This window comes from Phoca vitulina, unplaced genomic scaffold (assembly GCF_004348235.1).
Source record: "Phoca vitulina isolate PV1807 unplaced genomic scaffold, GSC_HSeal_1.0 scaffold10, whole genome shotgun sequence".
NCBI classification, from domain to species: Eukaryota; Metazoa; Chordata; class Mammalia; order Carnivora; family Phocidae; genus Phoca; species Phoca vitulina.
In genome coordinates, this window is record NW_022589713.1 from 46,389,722 (window position 1) to 46,407,942 (window position 18,221).

Sequence of the window (18,221 nt, forward strand, 5' to 3'; positions counted from 1 at the left end):
ATCATATACCGTTGTATCCTACCAACTCTAGTTATCCTCTTTGTGGGGCAGGGGGAAACCTGCACATTCAGGTTTCAGGGCTGGGGTCACGACCAACATGCCTCCCAGAACGAGGTCGCCGAAGGAGCACTGAGTTACCTGGAGAGCAACAGCTGACCCTGGAGCTGCAGGTCGGCGGCACAGTCCTCTGAACGGCAGTTCCTTTCAAAGACGGTCTGTGGGCGAGAGACAGCAGGAAAGACAGGATTTAATGGCAAAGGAGCAAATACCAGCCAACTACTTGCTTCCAAATCAGTGGGGGAACTCTTTCTGTGAGAGCTTCACGCCCTCCCCTCCCACAAAGCCAGCCCCCCACCACAGTGAGGGCTCCCCCTCAGGCCCAGGGGTGGGGGGAACCCACATCAGTGGGGGCCTGGGCTGCAGAGTACATTCCTTATGTGGTTCATGTCTCAGTCTACTGAAGTGCTTCTTCAAGTAGGTTCCTCAAGAAGGGTACCTGACAGGTGTCCTTTCCACATTTGAGAGGATCTTTAAATGCTCTCAGATGCGCATGAATAATAATCCAGCTGTGTAAAGAATTCTTAGATTATAGTGTGGTCATTTTCTTCTGTTTGCTGTCTTGGGGAGGCAGAAATCTCTCTTTGATATGGATTCTGCCTGAGCGATGGGATATTATAATGGTTAGTTCCAAAGAGAAAAGTCAAAGGCCATACGGCTATTAGGCTGAGGGCATCACACCAGGGCTGAGGGGACCCTTTCCCACATCTCGGGGGTGGAGGGTGGGGGGCGGCCTCTAACCCAGATTGGACCTCAATGGCCAAAGCCCCACCCAGTGCTGGGGCCGGACGCTCAGTGTGCCAAGCCTGCCCTCTGTCCAGAGGGCTTGTGCAGTGTGCCGAGCTGGGCCTCTCTGTGGAGGTTGGCAGGGGAATGGAGAGTGGCGTTTGGGGAGGAGTTACAGTTTTCCCCCTACACTCCACAGTGGGCTGGCCAGTCCCTCCCTCATACTGGTCTGGAGCTCTCTGATGTGTCTAATCTACGGACAGCAGGCTCCTGGCGTTTGTAGACACTCCTCACTACCGTGAAGTGGCTTTGATCATTCTGGATTCTGGAGAGAAGAGCCTGTTGTCATTTTTTTAGTTGTAAGTCATTCACTATTAAACTTCTCCTCTGTCACTGCTCATCTTTGTGGGGCTTTCCCCACCACAGAACACAGCGCCAAGTGCTTTGTTCCCACACGTGGCACGGGGTACGTCCAGGTGGCTCCCGGAGCGCCAATGCGGGCTCCAGTGAACTCGCTGGCCCATGGACAGTCTAGACCTACCAGACAGAAAATAATTCTGCCTGTGGAGATTCATATTCCTGCATCACATTTCCAAAAGAATAAAGTGCCCCAGCCAACATTCCCTGCCTTGATTGTGGCAGGGCAGAAACTCACAGAAGGCTTGGGCAACAAAAGGAAATTCCCATGTTCCTTTGGATACTACTGGGGGGAAGGAGAGAGCCAGATTTCCAGGAGACTTCCATAAAAGACACTGGTGCTTTGTTTGCCATCTCAAGCAAGGAGAGAACAGGAGGAAGTGGATGTGGACTGCACGGATATCTCAGGCGAGAGAGGCAGGCTCTCTGAGGGTAGGAATGAGGGAAAAGCACCAAAGGTGGCTTCACCTTTGAAATTGAACCTAAAGGTCCCTCCCTATCATGCCCTGACTGAGGCCTTGCACCTAACTTTGTCTTTTGTAATTTCACATTTTTCTTCAAAGGAACTTTCTTCCCAAATTATATAAGCTTCAGGCCCCACAATACCCAGCCCTGCCCCTGCTGATAGGCTCCTCCTGGCACGAGACTTTCCAGGGTCACAGGCGAGAGGGACAGTTGAGTTTCCCATCGTTGGGTGTGGGGTGGGAAGCAGGTGAGAAGTGATGAAAAGGACGTGACCTAAATCATCCTGTGGCACACAATCTGACAAGACCTGATCCCTGCCCTCCTCACCTCTGTCCTCTGGCTCTCTTGTGCTGGCTACCCCAGACTAGCCTTCCATTTTCCTGCAGGAAAAGCAGGGCCTCCACCAAAGCCGGTCCCCAGTTCCTACACCTGGTTCACCCAGTGTGTGTCCTCTCATCCTTCCACGAGCAAATCAAAACCACATCTCTGAATCCCTCATGAGCTCAGGCTTCCATTGTAAGTTCTTATAGTTCCGGGCACTTTCTCCTGCTACTGCTCATTTCGGTCATAACTAATTGAGTTTATCATTACATGTTTCCTGTTTATCTCCCCTGCTAAAATTATGCTCCATGAAGGTGGGGACCGTATTGGTCCTGTTCACCTTTGTGCCTGTCGCCAGAGCCTGGCATGTTGAAGTTGCCTGGCCAACACTGGAGGACCACGTGGTGCTCTGAGAGATGGGGTGACCAGTGAAATGGGGAGTCCCATGGTGGATGCCCCAATCTGGGCCAATGCTAATACACTGCTCATCAACGCCAAAGCTGTAGCACCCATCCCTCAGCGACACGCAAGTGTAGAGCCTCCTGATGAGGAGCCTGTGGCTTTGTGAAAGCTCATTGTCCTTGGTCTGCCTTCCCCTTGTACTCTACTATTTAAACCTATCCCTGAAACCGGCTTAGGTCTTCCAGTGCTGCTAAATTTCCACCCAACAAAGGCAAGCACTGAGTCCACCATTTATGTATGTTGATGTATACACACGGGATACACACACACACACATATACGTATGCTCACATGTTATGTGAGTGCATACACTCACCTGCTAAAATTAAGCACGACCTATTCGAGAAGATAAAGCACCAGCTTAGAAATTAGCCCAGGACTCAATTTCCACAGTTATAAAATGAAAATAAGCCCAGGCTTCAGGCAAAGACCCTCCCAGACTGGGAAAGCCGTTGTCTTATAGGTAAAATAGCAGGACAGAGGGAGTCGAGAGACTTGCCTCAGGCACCGGGGAGGCTGAGGTTGAAACTCAGAGTTCCCAAGCTTTGGACCTGGATTTATCTCTCTGGGCAAATGACTGTACTGTTCCCTGAGGAACTGAAAAGCATCTTTCTGGGGCAGAAGTTAGGCAGACTTGAGGCCTCAGAATGCCAGCTGACAACATAGAGTTTCCAGGAGCAAGTCAAGACTAGTTCTCCTTTACTAAGTACAAAGAGTACAGGTTCCCCATGAAGCCAATGAGCCAGACTCCCAATTTTCCTCTTAGGAACAACCCTGAGTGCCAACCAGGGCCTCTAAGAAATTCCTCCACCCACTTTTGCCCCCCATCTCCCTAGTGTTCTGGGCAAACGCAAGCTTGGCTGTCCGCATCGGACAAATGCCCCACCAGCTTGGAAGCGGTCTCTCCCACCTCCCTCCAGCCTCCATCTACTGGTTGGAGGTGGTTTCTTTACCCAGAAGAAGCTTTCTGGAAAATAGAAACAGATCTGAGAAGCCACCATCTTTTAATTCCTCTCTGGTTACAAGAGGTAAACCATTTCTCTTAGGAGACAACTGTTTCCTGCCTCAGGCTTCAGAGACTTGGGGACACCCAGCAGCCTCCTCAGCCTCATGGACTGCATTTCCATGTTGGCTCCTGCCTCACCCTGGTCTTCACCCAGGTTTTCATGGAGAATAGTCTTCCTTCTCCCCAAATCCTTACTCTGTTTCTTTTAGAACAGGGTCGGCAGACTATTTCTGTAAAGGGCATCTAATAAATACATTTGGCTTTGGGCCATATGGTCTCTGTTGCAACTAGTGGTGTGAAAGCAGCCATATGCAATATGTAAAGAAACATGCATGGCTGCATCTCAATAAACTTTATTTATAAGAATAAGCAGCAGACCAGATTTGGCCTGCAGGCTTTGTTTGTGGACTCCTGTTCTAGAACATTTGGCTATTGGTTTCCTCATTCTCTTCAGGCCAGGAAAAAAAAAAAAAAGAATACAATGAATCCAGCTCAAGCTACAGTTCTCTCTGAACCAGAGTACAGAGGCTGGAGCTGGCTGTGCTTTCTTCCCAATGCTGTGGCCACCAAGGCCAAGGCAGCCTTGGGAATGTGTGGCTTGAGGCTGGCAGCTCAATGGCTGTCCTGGTCAAGACTGACTTCAGAGAGGAAGTTGTCTAGGTACTCAAGCCTTGGGGTGCCTATTTCTCCTACTCAAATCTGCATTGGAAAAAATCTTCATTCTGATCTAACAGGAAGTAGGATTCTTCACCTATTCTAGCTGTCATGTTCATAGGAGGGTCAATTTCTTGGACTTGGTGATATTTGCTTTAAAAAAAATCATTGACACAGATTAGCTACTGTTTACAGGGTTGCTGTGGCAACCACATCCATGCTGAGGCCTGAGAAAATAGGACAACTGGACTGGGTGGGAATATATGTTTTTCAAATCCCACCCCAAGGGCACCAAACAAGAAGGCTATTTTTAAGCTAACATGAGCGAGGCATTTTCTGACGGGCAATGTGACTTAGCAGAGGGTCTCTGCCTGGACAACAGGAGGTACATTTCTGAACTGCTGTTCCTCCCAGTCCCATAGAAGCTCCCAGAGGCCCCGGCCACATGTAAATCATGTCTGTAACCCCCAGCACCTAGTACAGAGTCAAAAAATTGTTTGTGCAAATGCTATCACCCGAGTGCAAAAGGTTTCTCTTTCCAATTCTGTTTCAACAGGCTCTTTTTTTCAGAATCCAACACTGTCTTTAATGTGAGCTCAGGGTGGTCCCAGGATTTCTGGGTTCAGCCCTGTGCCCAAATGAAGAAAGGAAATATCTCATTGCCTGGGATTTAAAATCAGGTCATACACACAGAGTTGCTTTCTAAAAAATATCATGTCCAAAGGAATAAATGGAAGACAAATACTCAAAATTAAAGTGGAGGAATTCCTTCTATATCAGGGTCTGTACAAATTATCCTTTTAGATTTTGAAATCATGGGAGGAACAACAGTCCCGCTGGTCTTCCTCTAAACCAAACACAGCACCGATTTTGCCTCATGTCTTTATGGAAAAACTGGAAGTGATAAGTTCTGTTTAGGGGTATCCTTCGGTTTACTCCATGGCCCTGCAGTTCATAGCACAGTCCCCTCTGCCTAAAGACAGCATTTCTTCCCCATGATCCAGCTCAACTCCCGTGAGAAACTGAGCAGAGAGCTGAGCTGGCCCACCTGGGACTGCACCTGGCCTCTGGGCTCACCTGGATTCCAGGACTGCTTGGGCCTGGCTGGCCTTTTACAGGCCACACTTCACATCCCCCTACAACCTCTGCCTTTTAATATCAGCCATAAACTTGCTCCTGGAGACCTTCTGCCTCCCAGGTCCCGAAATGCTCTCCCTTGATTTTCACCCTGGAATCTTTTGTCTTCTATGCCTCATTTATTTATTTTTATTATTTTTTTTCCTTTTCTCTTTTGAAAATTTATTTATTTATTTATCATATACAAAGAGTCTGTGGAACGGTACAAAGCTGAGGGGTCCGGAGGATGGAAGAGAGAGAGCATATCACTAGTGAAAGCCAACTAGCTTCAACTACGTGTGAGGAAGACATGTAGTTCAGCCTCCTCACTGACCACAGAGGTCTGGTTATCATAATTTATATGATAATGAAAATAAACCTTCGAGCTGGCATTTTAAGGCAGCTGGGCACCTCACCTGTGAAACTATTACCTCATGTCCAGGCTGAACAAACATTGAGTTCTCGTAGGCTTGGGCTATATTTCCACACACGCAGGCACTGAGGGGTCTGGGTGGGTGGGTGGGGGGGGGAGACAGATGGTGACGATTTCCAGCACAATGGAGGCCCAAAATGTATGGCTTCAACATAATTCAAAATTCACATTAGAGTAAAACAGCTCACTTTTCACTTGAAAGAGGACAAAGTGAGTATTCTCAACACAGGCAATGTCTTTTCTTTCACCTCCATCTTATCTTTCAAAAAGGACATTCACACGTGCACAAACGTACTACAGTTGTTGGTGAATCACCCTGAATCCCACACCATGCTCTCCTGCCTGGGAGGAATTCCCAGAGAGTTCATAAAGCACATTTAAAAAAATTATACAGCTTTGCTGAATCTGTCAGCAAAGAAATTCTGATATGATGTCCAACCTTTGCAGGAAGCCCTAGCCTTGTGTTCTTTCAGAAGGGCTGTCAACAGAGATAGATTTCCTGAGCCTCCACTAAGGGCTAGGCACTGTGTCAGCTACCAGGGACCAACAGAAAATGAGACAAAATAGATCCCTGCCCTCTTGAGCCTCCATTCAGGTGAGGGAGACAGAAAAGCAATTAGACAAAATAATAACAAACTGTGACACATTTCATGAGGGCATCAAATAGTTAAGTCAGGGAATATAGATAGTTGGAGTACAGTTCTCTGAGGAGGTGATATGTCAGCTGGAACCTGAAGAATGAAGAACTGGCTGTGAGAAAGACACAGCAAGAGCTTTCTACAAGAGGTACCATCATGTGCAAAGGGCCCGAGGCAGGAGAGGGTTTGGCGAGTTTGAGGGTGGTTGGTCCACAGCGTGTAGCTAGCACTGGGTGATGCTGGAGAGGCCAGGGACCCATTGTGCAGGGTCTGTGGACCTTAACAAGAGTCTGGATGTTCTTCTAAGGGCAGAGGGAAACTGGGGGGAAGGCGGGTGGCAGGCATTATAAAGAGAAATGACCTGGTCTGGGTGAGAAACGATGGTGTCCTGGACTACAGTGGTGGCAGCAGAGATGAAGCGTAGGGGCGGGGATTCACACAGCATTCCAGCTTGTGCTGGGGGAGCCGGCTCTCAGGTTCTGGTAGTGTAGATCATCCCCATACCATCCCCTCTAGGACAGGGGCATCTCTGAGCCTGATAGGCAAGGACCAGTGCTGAAGATCACGAGAGGTCCATATGAAGGACCAGCCAGAGCCCTTAGATAGTGTCACTGCCTCCTACCCAGGGAACCTACTCATGGACCAGCTGAGATTGGACACACCCCCAGCAGAAAGGAATCAGCTTCAGTGGAGCACTGTTTCCTCCAGCACCGCTCAGATGCTCCCATTGTTTACCTCATTCTTTCCTCACGATGATGCTGTGAAGCTGCCTTGTCCCCTCCACTCACTGGGGAGGAGACAGAGGCTTCTGGAGCCTAAGTGACTTGTCCTTCCCAGGAAGGGAAGAGCAGAATCTAATGCTGCCTCACCATTTCAATGCTCCTCATATATTATTTCACAGAGTCCCACAATCACCCCCAGGTAGGCAGAGGAGATGATGGCACCCCAAGTGACAGGTGATGAGCGGGGCTCTCAGGAGCTAAGTGACTTGTCCCATGCCACTGAGTGAGTACATTCTGCCCTGGCCTGAGACCCTGATCTTACTCTGGGAGACCCTGACTATGCTCCTTCCCCAGAGAAGCCGAGGAAAGAAAGAAGCCCTGGGGTTCTCTGGGGCGTGGAGCACATTGATTTTCTACTGCCGCCGTAATGTAGGAGCACAAACTTAGCAGCTTAAAACAAGACAAATGTATCATCTCACAGCTCTCTAGGGCTTGGCTGGTTTCTCTGCTCTGGGTTTCACAAAACCAAAATCAATGTGTCAAGGGTTGGGCCCTTCTCTGGAGGCTCTGGGGGAGAATCTGCTCCTAGGCTTACTTAGATTGTTGGCAGAGTTCAGTTCCCCGTGGTTGTAGGACTGAGGTCCCGGTTTCCTTGCTGACGCTGGCTGGGAGCCTCTCTTGGCCCCTGAAGGTTCCCTATGTTCCTTGTCAAATTGCACCTCCATCATTAAAACTGGCAAAGGCCAATCAAGTCCTTCTCATGCTTCAAATCTCTGACTCCTTCTCTTTCATCTCCCTGACCTCATTTCTCTGCTTCTAGCTGGAGAAAGATTGGGCCCACCTGGATAATCCAGATGACTCCCGATATTTTAGAGCCCATAACCTCAATTACTCCTGCAAAGTCTCCTTTGCCATGTAGTTTATTGTATTCACAGGTTCCAGGAGTTAGGGGGTGGACATCTCTGGGGGGCCATCTGTCTGCACAGTGGGCGACCTGGAAGTCCAGCCCCAGTCAGGTCTTTGGGGGCCTCCTGAGGAAGCCGGAGAGCAATTAGAGCTTTCAAAGCTCTATTCTGTGTAGATGGTTTGAAGACAGGGTTTCTGTCATAGCCATTGGTATGCTCCCCTGAAGGGGAAAGGTAAGGGCCCCTCAGGTGATAAGTCCAATGCCAGCCTTGCTTCTTTCCCAGCACACAGGCCAAGTGGGGCCTTGCAGGATTCTTTCATTCTGTTCCATACTGTTTCAGCAGCTGAGACCACTAGGAACTAATAATGAGTCAGCTCTCTGGGTCTTCCACACTGAACCTCCAAGAACTCATGAGCAAGGCCTTCCTGGGGCCGCTGTGAGAGCTCCCAAGTGCCTCTCAGGCCCAGGCAGACCAGTCTCCCTGAGGCACGTCTCTGATCTCCCCGCACTCAAAACTATCTAATGGTCTCCTGTCCCCAACAGCATCAAGTCTGGCTCCATGGCCAGTGAACAAGGGCCTTAGACCGCATGATTGCAGTCCCAGTCTTCATGGTCCCTCCCCTTTCCCTGACACTAGACATTCAGCCACATGGAAGACCATTAGTATCCATCAGTCCTTCCTCCTCTTTTAGCCTGTCAAACTCCTCCAGCCTTGAGTGTCCAAATCCTACTTCTTCCTTGGCTCCAGCCCATTTTCCCTTTCTCCACAAAACACCTTCTCCTCAGCTGGAAGTGGTCTCTGGAGTGAAACACACACACTAATCTGAATCTCACTTTCTTCTCTGTACACATTATTCCTGCACTGTGAGCCCACTGACAGCAGTAATGTTTTCTCTTTTTATCAAGGTCTTACATGGAATAGACACTCAATTGACTGAACTGCTTTTGGATTTATTATATCCTTTTAAATACTCTTCTGGTTAAAGGATAAAATGAGTTGCTTTTTTGTTGTTGTTGTTGCTTGTTTTTGTATTGAATATCCCCTGAGGAGAGGTAGGTCTCTACTTCCCTTAAATTTTTTTTTTAAAGATTTTATTTGTTTATTTGAGAGAGAGAGAGAGAAAGCACGAGCAGGGGCAGAGGGAGAAGCAGGCTCCCCGCTGAGCAGAGAGCCTGATGCGGGGCTTGATCCCAGTACACTGGGGTCATGACCTGAGCCGGAGGCAGACACTTAACCGACTGAGCCACCCAGACATCCCAATTTGCCTTAAATGTCTAAGGTGAAGTGTATGCTTATCAGGCTGAATGTCCTACAGAGGTCTGCAGAGTGCCCAGGATTCCAGGAGGTTCTCAGCACTGGTGGCAACTGCATTATTATTCACTCACACAGGTTAGCACCTGTGTGAGTAGGATTTGGACGCAGAACACTGTTCTTTACCCAGCAGAGGGGAGCCTTGGCCTCCTGCCTGTCCACTCACGGCAGAAAGTCGCAGATCCCTTGGGAGTCTGTACTGCACAGGCTCTAGTCACTGCCTCCATGGTATACACACTGTCTGTGCAGCTATTCCGCCTGAACTCCACCATCCAGGAGGGCAGTCCGCGACTCCAAAGGATCACCAAGAGGCAGTTCACCCCGCTGCAAAATCCCGCATACCAACATGGGCTCGGTGCCTTTTAGTTGAAGACACTACAGTATTTAAATCCTAATGTTATCTGGCAACATGACTTGAATTGCTCCAAAGAGGTTATTCTCTCCTAGGAAAGAGGTTAGATGCTCTTTGTGAAACTGTCATAAATACACACATGGGCTGAAATTCAGCTCTGCTTTCTGGAGTGGGCCTCACTCTCAGAATCTTTCTCCCCCTGAAACTGCATCAACATCTGGAAGACACATGGTGGATGATCATTAAATTAGCCACCCCCCACCACCTAATCAGGAAAAGGAGAAAAAGCAAGGATCACTCTCCCAGAATATTTCCCAGACTCCTGGAAAATCTTTCCAATCTAAGAACAATATTTTTCTTTCATTTGAATTTCAATCAAAGAATCACATGTTTAAAAAAATAATGACCCCCTGCCACAGTCTGCCTTACACTCAGTCCTTCTCTCCAGGGGCAACCACTATTACCCATGTCCACATATATTTCTTTTGATGATTAATCAGATTTAGACATTATCTTACTGAATTCCTGCCACAATGGACAAGAATTTCTCTCTCCTCCACCTTCCTAATTTTGACAGGCAAATCATTAGTCTTAGCTCCTCTCCTGCAGTGGTTCTGAAACATCTGCTGCTGTCACCTGGTCAGAGGTGCCTGGGTGGCTCAGTTGATTAAGTGACTGCCTTTGGCTCAGGTCATGATCCCAGTGTCCTGGGATCGAGCCCCACATGGGGCTCCCTGCTTAGCAGGGAGCCTGCTTCTCCCTCTCCTCCCCACTTGTGCTCTCTCTTGCTCTCTCTCTCTCTCTCTCTCTCTCAAATAAATAAATAAATAATCTTAAAAAAAAAGAAAAGAATCACCTGGTCAGCTTGTTAAAAGACAGATTGCTGGGGCCTGGCCCATAAGTTTCTGATTTAGTGGGTCTGGGTGGGGCCCAAGAATTTCCATTTATCACAAGATCCCAAAAGAGGTTGACATGGTTGGTTCAGCAACCACAATTTAAGAAGTAGTACTCCACTGATGACTTCTGTGATTTTAAGTAGTATTTCTTGTTTCATCAAGTTTTGCAGTATCTTTTGAGCCACCAATTTAAGAAATTAAGAGAACTTTGGTCATTCTATTTTTACCTCTATACAGTCAAATTTAAGGACATTTACATTTTATAGTATACTGAAAATCAATAAATAATGCTAATGTTACTTTGGCTACATGATTATTGATCACAGTAGAACCAAGACAAGTGTCATGATTACATATCGTCTTCTACAGGTACAAAGTTCAACTCCTAGAATACTCAACTTTCACTTAAGGAAGAATATTTCTAGTATCAAAGTCCTTCTCTTCCATATACTCCTCTACTTGCTCAAAATCCCATGACATTTTGTTCTATGTTTGAACCATGACATATTGACCATATTTCTATTTTTCTGAGAGTTTCTGATTGCCTTTATTTTTTCTTATTTAGAGAAGAAATATTTTTCTTCTACACTGTATCCTAAAGTTTTGTTATTTTCTGTTATTCTGCCTATTGCTGGCTTTATTCTTCCTGAAGTTCATTGATCCTACGTTCTAAATTGGTCCATTATTTTTTTGAATTTGCTGTTACCCTTTTGTTTTGTTGGATGCATCTCGAATTATTTGCTTGGAAGTGTTCCTAGGGAGGTAAACTATATGGTCCTTACTTGTCTGGAAAATGACTGTATTTTGACCTCATACTTGACTGTTATGCTAAGTATAAAATTCTAGTTTCAAATCACTTGCTCTCAGAAATTTGAAGCCTTTATTTCACCATATTCTGACTTCTAATATTGCTAATCAGGAGTCTGATGGTCTAGTTAGTATGACTGTAATTCTGTTGTAAGCTGACATATATCCCCCACTATCACCATCCTGTACTCCCTGTCCTGGAAGCATTTAGAATTTTCCTTAAATTTTAGGAGCAGAGACACTGCAAAATGATGTGTCTGGGATATTTTTGGTTTATTCTGCTTGTAAGTTGGTGAGACCATTACATTAAAAAATAATGTCCTTTACCTCTGGGAAATTTTATTCTATTGTCTCTCTTATAACTTTTTAAATTTCCTCTGTTTACTTTTTCTGGTATTCCTATTACTTGAATATAGGACCTTATAATTTGATCTTTCAGCTATCTTTTCTATGTGTCTTTTAGCTCTGCTTACTGGGGGATTTCTTACCATCATCTTCTCATCCTATTAAATTTTTGTCTCTGCAATGACAGAGTTATTTTTAAGAACGTTTTTCTTTTTTTCTGTTTCTTCCCTTCAAAAAGAAATAGAATTCTAACCATTTCCCAATGGACAGAATATATTCTTAAATCTCCTTGTATTTATTTTAAGGTGGTTTTCAAATCTACATAATCTCTTCTATTCCCTAAATAATCTATTTTCTTCTAAGTCAGTTATTCTGTTGTTTATTTTGTTTCTTTTTCAATATACCACATTTCAATAGCGCAGTTGCCACCACTGGCTGTCCATTTGTATTTAAGAATAAGGCAAAAGGACTGATTAGATAATCTGTGGATGTGTCTGGGTGAATGATAGGAGGGGAAGCTAGCACTTACACTGGAGCCTCTAAATGCCAGGAGAGGTAAGGCTTTCCTCTGGGGAACCAGACAACTCACACTATCTCAACCAGTTTACTAAATTCTTTACAGAAGAAAAATGCCTGGTTGCTTGCTATTCCCCATGCCTAAAGTATATAGGGACAAGGACAGGGGTGAAACGTCAACTCTTCCACTTACCAAGTTTCACTTAATACACCCCCTTCCTTCCCTATTTCAGTCCCACCTGTCACTCTCGCACCCTTCTGTAACTGCTAGTTTGGCCATGCAGCCTTTCTGGATCCCTGGGTAGATGGACACCCAGCTCCTCTATGTATATAAGGTTCACCCACCAACACTCTTACATCTTCACTCACTCCAGAAAATTATGACTCTCTTGCTGACTGATGCCCCTTCTCCCACTGGGTTCTCCTCCTTGTCCCTATTAACTCATCTATAATCACTGTAATGGGTGATTTAAATGGGTGAAATAAACATATGTGGCCATCTTGAAAGAGAAGTGACCAAGAAGGGCATTTTAATATTAATCTGTCCCTGCATCTTTGGCTTTGATCACGCTCATTCACTGAGACTCCAGCCTACTCCAAGTGTCAATAACCAGCAGGACATACCGGCCCCCTTCCAGGGTACCTGTATTTTCATGAAAGAAGTTCATGTTCAAAATCAAAAGAAGGATCTAAAAGTCAGTATTGCCAGTTGGTTGTGTGTATGTGTGTAGCAGGCACTGGGAGCCCTGCCCACATCCCTGTACAACTGCCACCTATCCCCCAGCTCATGTGAGTGTAGGCAGCTAATGGATCACATCTGCATCCTTCCCCAGAGGACTATCCAAAGCTGAAGGGGCTCTCCTTCAAGGAGACCTACACTCCTTTTCTACATGGGATAGCCAGGCAATGGTGAACTAACATGCGACACAAAAGGCCAGCCCTCTTGCCTCAAGAAGACAACTCTTTGGTGTAATTTATGCTCCTGAGTTCCCCAGCTCAGCTAGGGCTAGCCTAGCTGAGGCCACATCCTTGCTCAGTCCCTTCCACTTTCCTCACTTCCTTAGGTTTCTCCCATGTGCTCCCAAATCCCTACCTTAGGCTCTGCTTCTAGGGAACCTGACCCAAGACCATGTGGGAGATACTTTGGTAGAGAATTGGGATGCCTTGGCAAAAATCTCACCACTTAATCGAATGTCTGGATGCACATGTCAAACCTCAAACACTCCTCTGTGGCTTTGTTCACAAGTGTAATCTGCAAGGCATGGCTCACTTGACGTGCTAGTTTTCCCCTAAGCTCAGCACAGTCAGCAGGAGGGTGGGGCCGGCAAGTGGTTCCCCAGCTTTGCTCCCATCCTGCACAGAAGTCTAGTTTAGCCAAAAAGCAGTTTTGCCTGACCATCCCCCCACCAGGGTTCTGGATCTGTGGTGATCTTGGGTGTTGAGGAAAGACTGAAAACCGACTTGGGACCACAGAGTCTTTGCCTATTTCTGGAATAGTAGTGCTGCATGTGTCATGGACGGCTCAGGGCAGACGGGCAGCACTGCGGCCGAGTCAGCTCACGGGCTCACTCCTACTTAGAGGGCCTGCACCTGACATGGCTCTACAGCTTGTCTACACAGCAGCACATCCGAGAATCTGATGAGCATCAGGCAGGATGGGTGGCCCACCAGCACTTGCCCCGTTTTGGGCTCTAGGGATGCTTGGATTGGGAATTTCTTTTCTTTTTTTTTTTTTTAAAGATTTTTTATTTATTTATTTGAGATAGAGAATGAGATAGAGAGAGAGCATGAGAGGGGGAAGGGTCAGAGGGAGAAGCAGACTCCCTGCTGAGCAGGGAGCCCGATGCGGGACTCGATCCAGGGACTCCAGGATCGTGACCTGAGCCGAAGGCAGTCGCTTAACCAACTGAGCCACCCAGGCGCCCGGATTGGGAATTTCTAACTCAACCACCACTTCTACAAGATGACATTCTCATGCCCTCACCAAGAAAACATTTAGTGAGCACCTACTATGTGACCTAAGTTCTGGAAATGGTCTAGGAACAGGAGTCAAGTTGAGGCGCCAAGTAACCAGTTCATGACCTCCAAGGGGTTATAAGTTTATAGCTGCTTGGGAATAGCCTCACTGTGTTTAAATCACATAGTTCTTAGATGCAACCCCCCAAACCATATATTTTATCATTTTGCAGATCAGGAAAGGGAGGTGCAGAGAGAGGGTGTGCCCAGGCAGCCAGGGCCACAACTTCCGCTGCAGGCACCTGCCACCCTGGGTCCCGGCCATGAGCTTCAAGGATCTGACCTGATTCTTCTGGGCAATCTTCTGTCCCTTTTTCCACCGGAGCACTGGTGTTAGAGGGGGCAGTTCTCTCTCCTCCTCTCCAGTCACGTGCTCGCCCAGGCTGTAGGCGGCTTCAAACACGATGGGACTGATGACGTCCTGCACTCGCCGCTGAAACAATAAACAAGCAGGCGCATGAACTGCTAATCTGGCCAACATGTGCAGAGCATTTCACAGTTTACCAAGACCTTCCACACGGATTGCCTCATAGGATCCTCACAGCCTGCCCTTGTGAGGTAAGATTTTATTGCTCTCATATTTTAGATGAGGTCACAGGCGGAGAGTAGTGAACGTCTTGTCCAAGGTCACCTTGTTAATGAGCCGGGGCGTCCCCACTCTACCTTGCGTGGTGCTAAATCATCCTCTCCTTAGCATATGGAACACATTACCTTACTCGTCTTCCAAATAGTCTTAATAAGCCAGCTGACGGGCGGGAGAGCATCTGCACTCACGCTGTAGGCTAACCCTTTGCATCCGTGGTGTCTGGATGACCAAAAGTCTTTTGTATGGAGACAAATATGGTTCTTGTGCTAGGGCAGGAGATCCAAGGACACCGAGGAGCCTATTGTCTTCCCAGGGTTAGGTATCGGCGGAGCCAGGATTGAAAGTCTTATTTCTGGCCTTATGTTCTTTCTTCTGAAACCCCAGGGCTTTAAGACCCAAAGGAATGAATGACAGGTTGCTAGTCAAAACAGGAAGGAGAGGAAGGAAGGGAAGAAATCAAACAGACAACGGACACCTACAAGATGCCGGGCACTGTACCAGGTGTTCTAGACAGATGAGCAACATGCCTGAGCCCTGTGAACTAGGACTTCTCATCCTTCATCATACAGAAAAGGGAAAGGAAGTTACAAGGATACTTTCCCCAGGGCACAAGGCTGATAAGGATTTGAGTCGCATGTGTTCAACCCTGGAGCTCTTGGCCTTTTGGTATGAGGTGTCACCATCTCTTGGGGACTCTGGGTCCCCCAGTGTAATGGTCTCCTCTTAGAGGCAGGGGTACAGGGTAGGCAGTCCCGTGTTAGGGCCAGCACGTCCTATGTGAGCTGGGCTTCCAAGTGGAGCGGGGCAAATCTGAGACGTGGCACGAATAAGCCAAGTCCCCGCTGCTCTGCACCTGTCACGGGCAGGGAGCCAGCAGAGAAGCACGGCACGCCCGTCAGGGACTGAGAGAAGCTGGGCAGGCGGGCAGAAGTCAATCACAGAGCCAGGAGCAGAGCTGAGGACTTCAGACCACTCTCTGTGTGAAGTTTGGTGGAATTTCGAGCCGATTAGAGCTGTGTTCAAAATAGTAGAAAGTTCTAAAGTTCCCAAGCAGTGCACAGTGAGGAACCTGCTCCCAGCCCACCCTGGCACCCAGCACCCCTCTCCAGAGGCAGGCATGCCTGTCAGGTTTTGGATATTGGTCCAGTGAAAGCGGATGCGGGCGAATCGCAGTTGGTGGCATGCTGTGGTTTGTTTTCTTCGCTTAGCATGTATGCTGGAGATGGTCCAGTCAGTAACAGAACTCTAGCACACGACGACGTGTTACTGTGGATGCCCTTACCGACCAACGTTTGCACTCAAATCCACCTTCACAAGCGAATGGGTGGCAGCCTGCCCACAAATTAGCAGCATTCTCCAAAATGGGGTCTAGGAACCTCAGTTCCTCAGGAAGGGAATAAATAAAAGGGTCTGAGATCAATCAAGTTGGGGAGGGTGGATGGAGGGGGGCAGAGACCAGGTTAAACAACGTTAAAGAGGGTTTTTATTTTGTTTTGTTTCTTTCTGTTTCTATTGCAATTGCCTCTGAAAGAGGGTAAGGTCGACTGTGGAACAGACACACGCAGCGGAGGGCAGAGTAGGATTGTCCCACAGCGGCCCAGGAGAGGTGGCGGCATGGGAACCAGGGTGCTGTGCGGCGGGGAGCCAGATGTGGCCACACCTGGGGAGCGTGGGGGACAGATGACTCTGGGGGTGGGGGCCTGAGTGGCCAGGAGATGATATATCTTTGTGTTCAGGAAAGCATTCAGGGGGGAATAGATTCAATCATTCAGCATAACTAAAATATAGGACCTCTCCCAGGGGGAGGGATGGGGAAACCTTTTGGATAAACTGCTTCCAGAAAATTCTCTTGACTTTCAGATTTTAGGGACAGATATTTAGTACCTATGTCCTTTCCAGGAGCAAAACACACTCCTGGGAAACAGATTTCCTCTGCCTTGCTGACTCCGCTAAGCAGAGTTTAAAGACTGTTGGGGGTGTGGGGAATAAAAAACCAGTGCGATCTTCATGGTTTTACAAATAAGTGCTTCCGTGTTTGTTTGTTTGTTTTTAAGGTTGACTACCTTAAGGCTTTTCATTTAAATCCTTCACAGTGAAATAAGTCAGTCATTATGTTTTTATTCTTGGGGGAAAGTTTGAATCTGGGGGTGGGGTAGACAGAAGTAGCTCATCGTTTCTTGGCTACCAAATGCATGTATTCCAGAGACTGGGACCAAGATGTTACGTTACTTAATCTGCATACCACTGGAGCTGGTAAGATTATTGCTCCCATCTTGTAGGTGACGCAACAGAGGCTCAGGAGCTCAAATAATCACGCTCCACCCCAAAGCTAGTAACAAGTGGTAGAACCAGAAGCAAAACTGCTTTCCCTGAAGTCCATAAAATACTATTTAATGGTGTTCCCAACTGCTTTAGGTTCTGATGTCACCCTCAAAAATCACCTGTTAACTGAAGAGGATACGGGACAGGGGTGCGGTGGGGGGGGGGGGGGGCTGTTTCTCACACAAGTGTGCCAGCACTGTTCCTAAACCTGCAGTTCTCCCAGCCAGGCTCACCGTGGAGGGAAACCGTACTGGTGTAGCTTACTGGGGATGAGTCATGAAGTCTGACATCTAGGCATGCAGATGCTGTGCTCTGGCACTGATTCCAAGAACCTGTTTTAATGAAGAAGTCTGGAAAAACAGTTCTTATTACATGTCCTGGTAGCTCTGGGCAGAAGGGAACAAAACCACACCGAGCCATGGGCGGAGGCAGAGGAGGGTGCAGCATGCTGAAAGGCACCAACACCCCCAAGAGGACATCCCCCCTCCCACGCTGTGTTTGTTTTATCTGAGCTGCGAAGGAAAAGTAGCAGCAACATTTAGTGGTTTCCTTTTCATTTTTGAAAGCTTCCCTCAGATCAACACTGCAATTAGTGGAGGAACTCCTTAGGATAGAGGAGGCTTAGCCTTCTGGCACAGACTGTAATCACTGAAATGTTACTGCTTAAAAAAAAAAAAAATCACCACTATGAACTGAAGCTTCTAAGGTTGAACACTTATTTGACAGACCAAGAGGCAAGAATCTACCTTTTCGCACTAAAAATCTACAGGAAGTCTCCTGATTCTGAAAGCTGAAGGAGGCCACATGGAGAACACCCCCTGGGCGGTGGCAGAATTTGTGGTGGTTGAGGTTTAACAGGGAACTTACCATACGCTCAACTTGAAATTTATCGGGTGCTTACTTTATGCCAGGCAATGTGCTGGGCCTAAGGGAGACGGAGATGAAAGACCCTTGAGGAAACAGGTAAGCAATGACCATCTAGTGCAACACGCACAGAAGAGGCTTTGGAGACACAAATGAAGGACATCTGATTTGGACAAAGGGTCGGAAGGCTTCCCAGAGGAGGTGCCCCAGCCTCAGCCATAAGACAGAAGGACATCGGCCAGAGAGCAGGCAGGAAGCATGGCTGGTCCAGCAGGGTAGAGA

General features: G+C 47.4%; 1 protein-coding gene across 2 annotated transcripts in view; it reads right to left on the reverse strand.

Moving 5' to 3' along the window:
• Nucleotides 1–18,221, reverse strand: part of ITGA9 (integrin subunit alpha 9) — a 330,110-nt gene that overhangs the window by 146,689 nt on the left and 165,200 nt on the right. For both annotated transcript variants that reach the window (XM_032408998.1, XM_032408999.1), the window contains exons 16-17: nucleotides 14,451–14,600; nucleotides 139–215 (exon numbers count right to left, since the gene is read on the reverse strand). In XM_032408998.1, coding sequence (XP_032264889.1) covers nucleotides 139–215; nucleotides 14,451–14,600 — 227 coding nt within the window. The remainder of the gene's footprint in view (nucleotides 1–138; nucleotides 216–14,450; nucleotides 14,601–18,221) is intronic.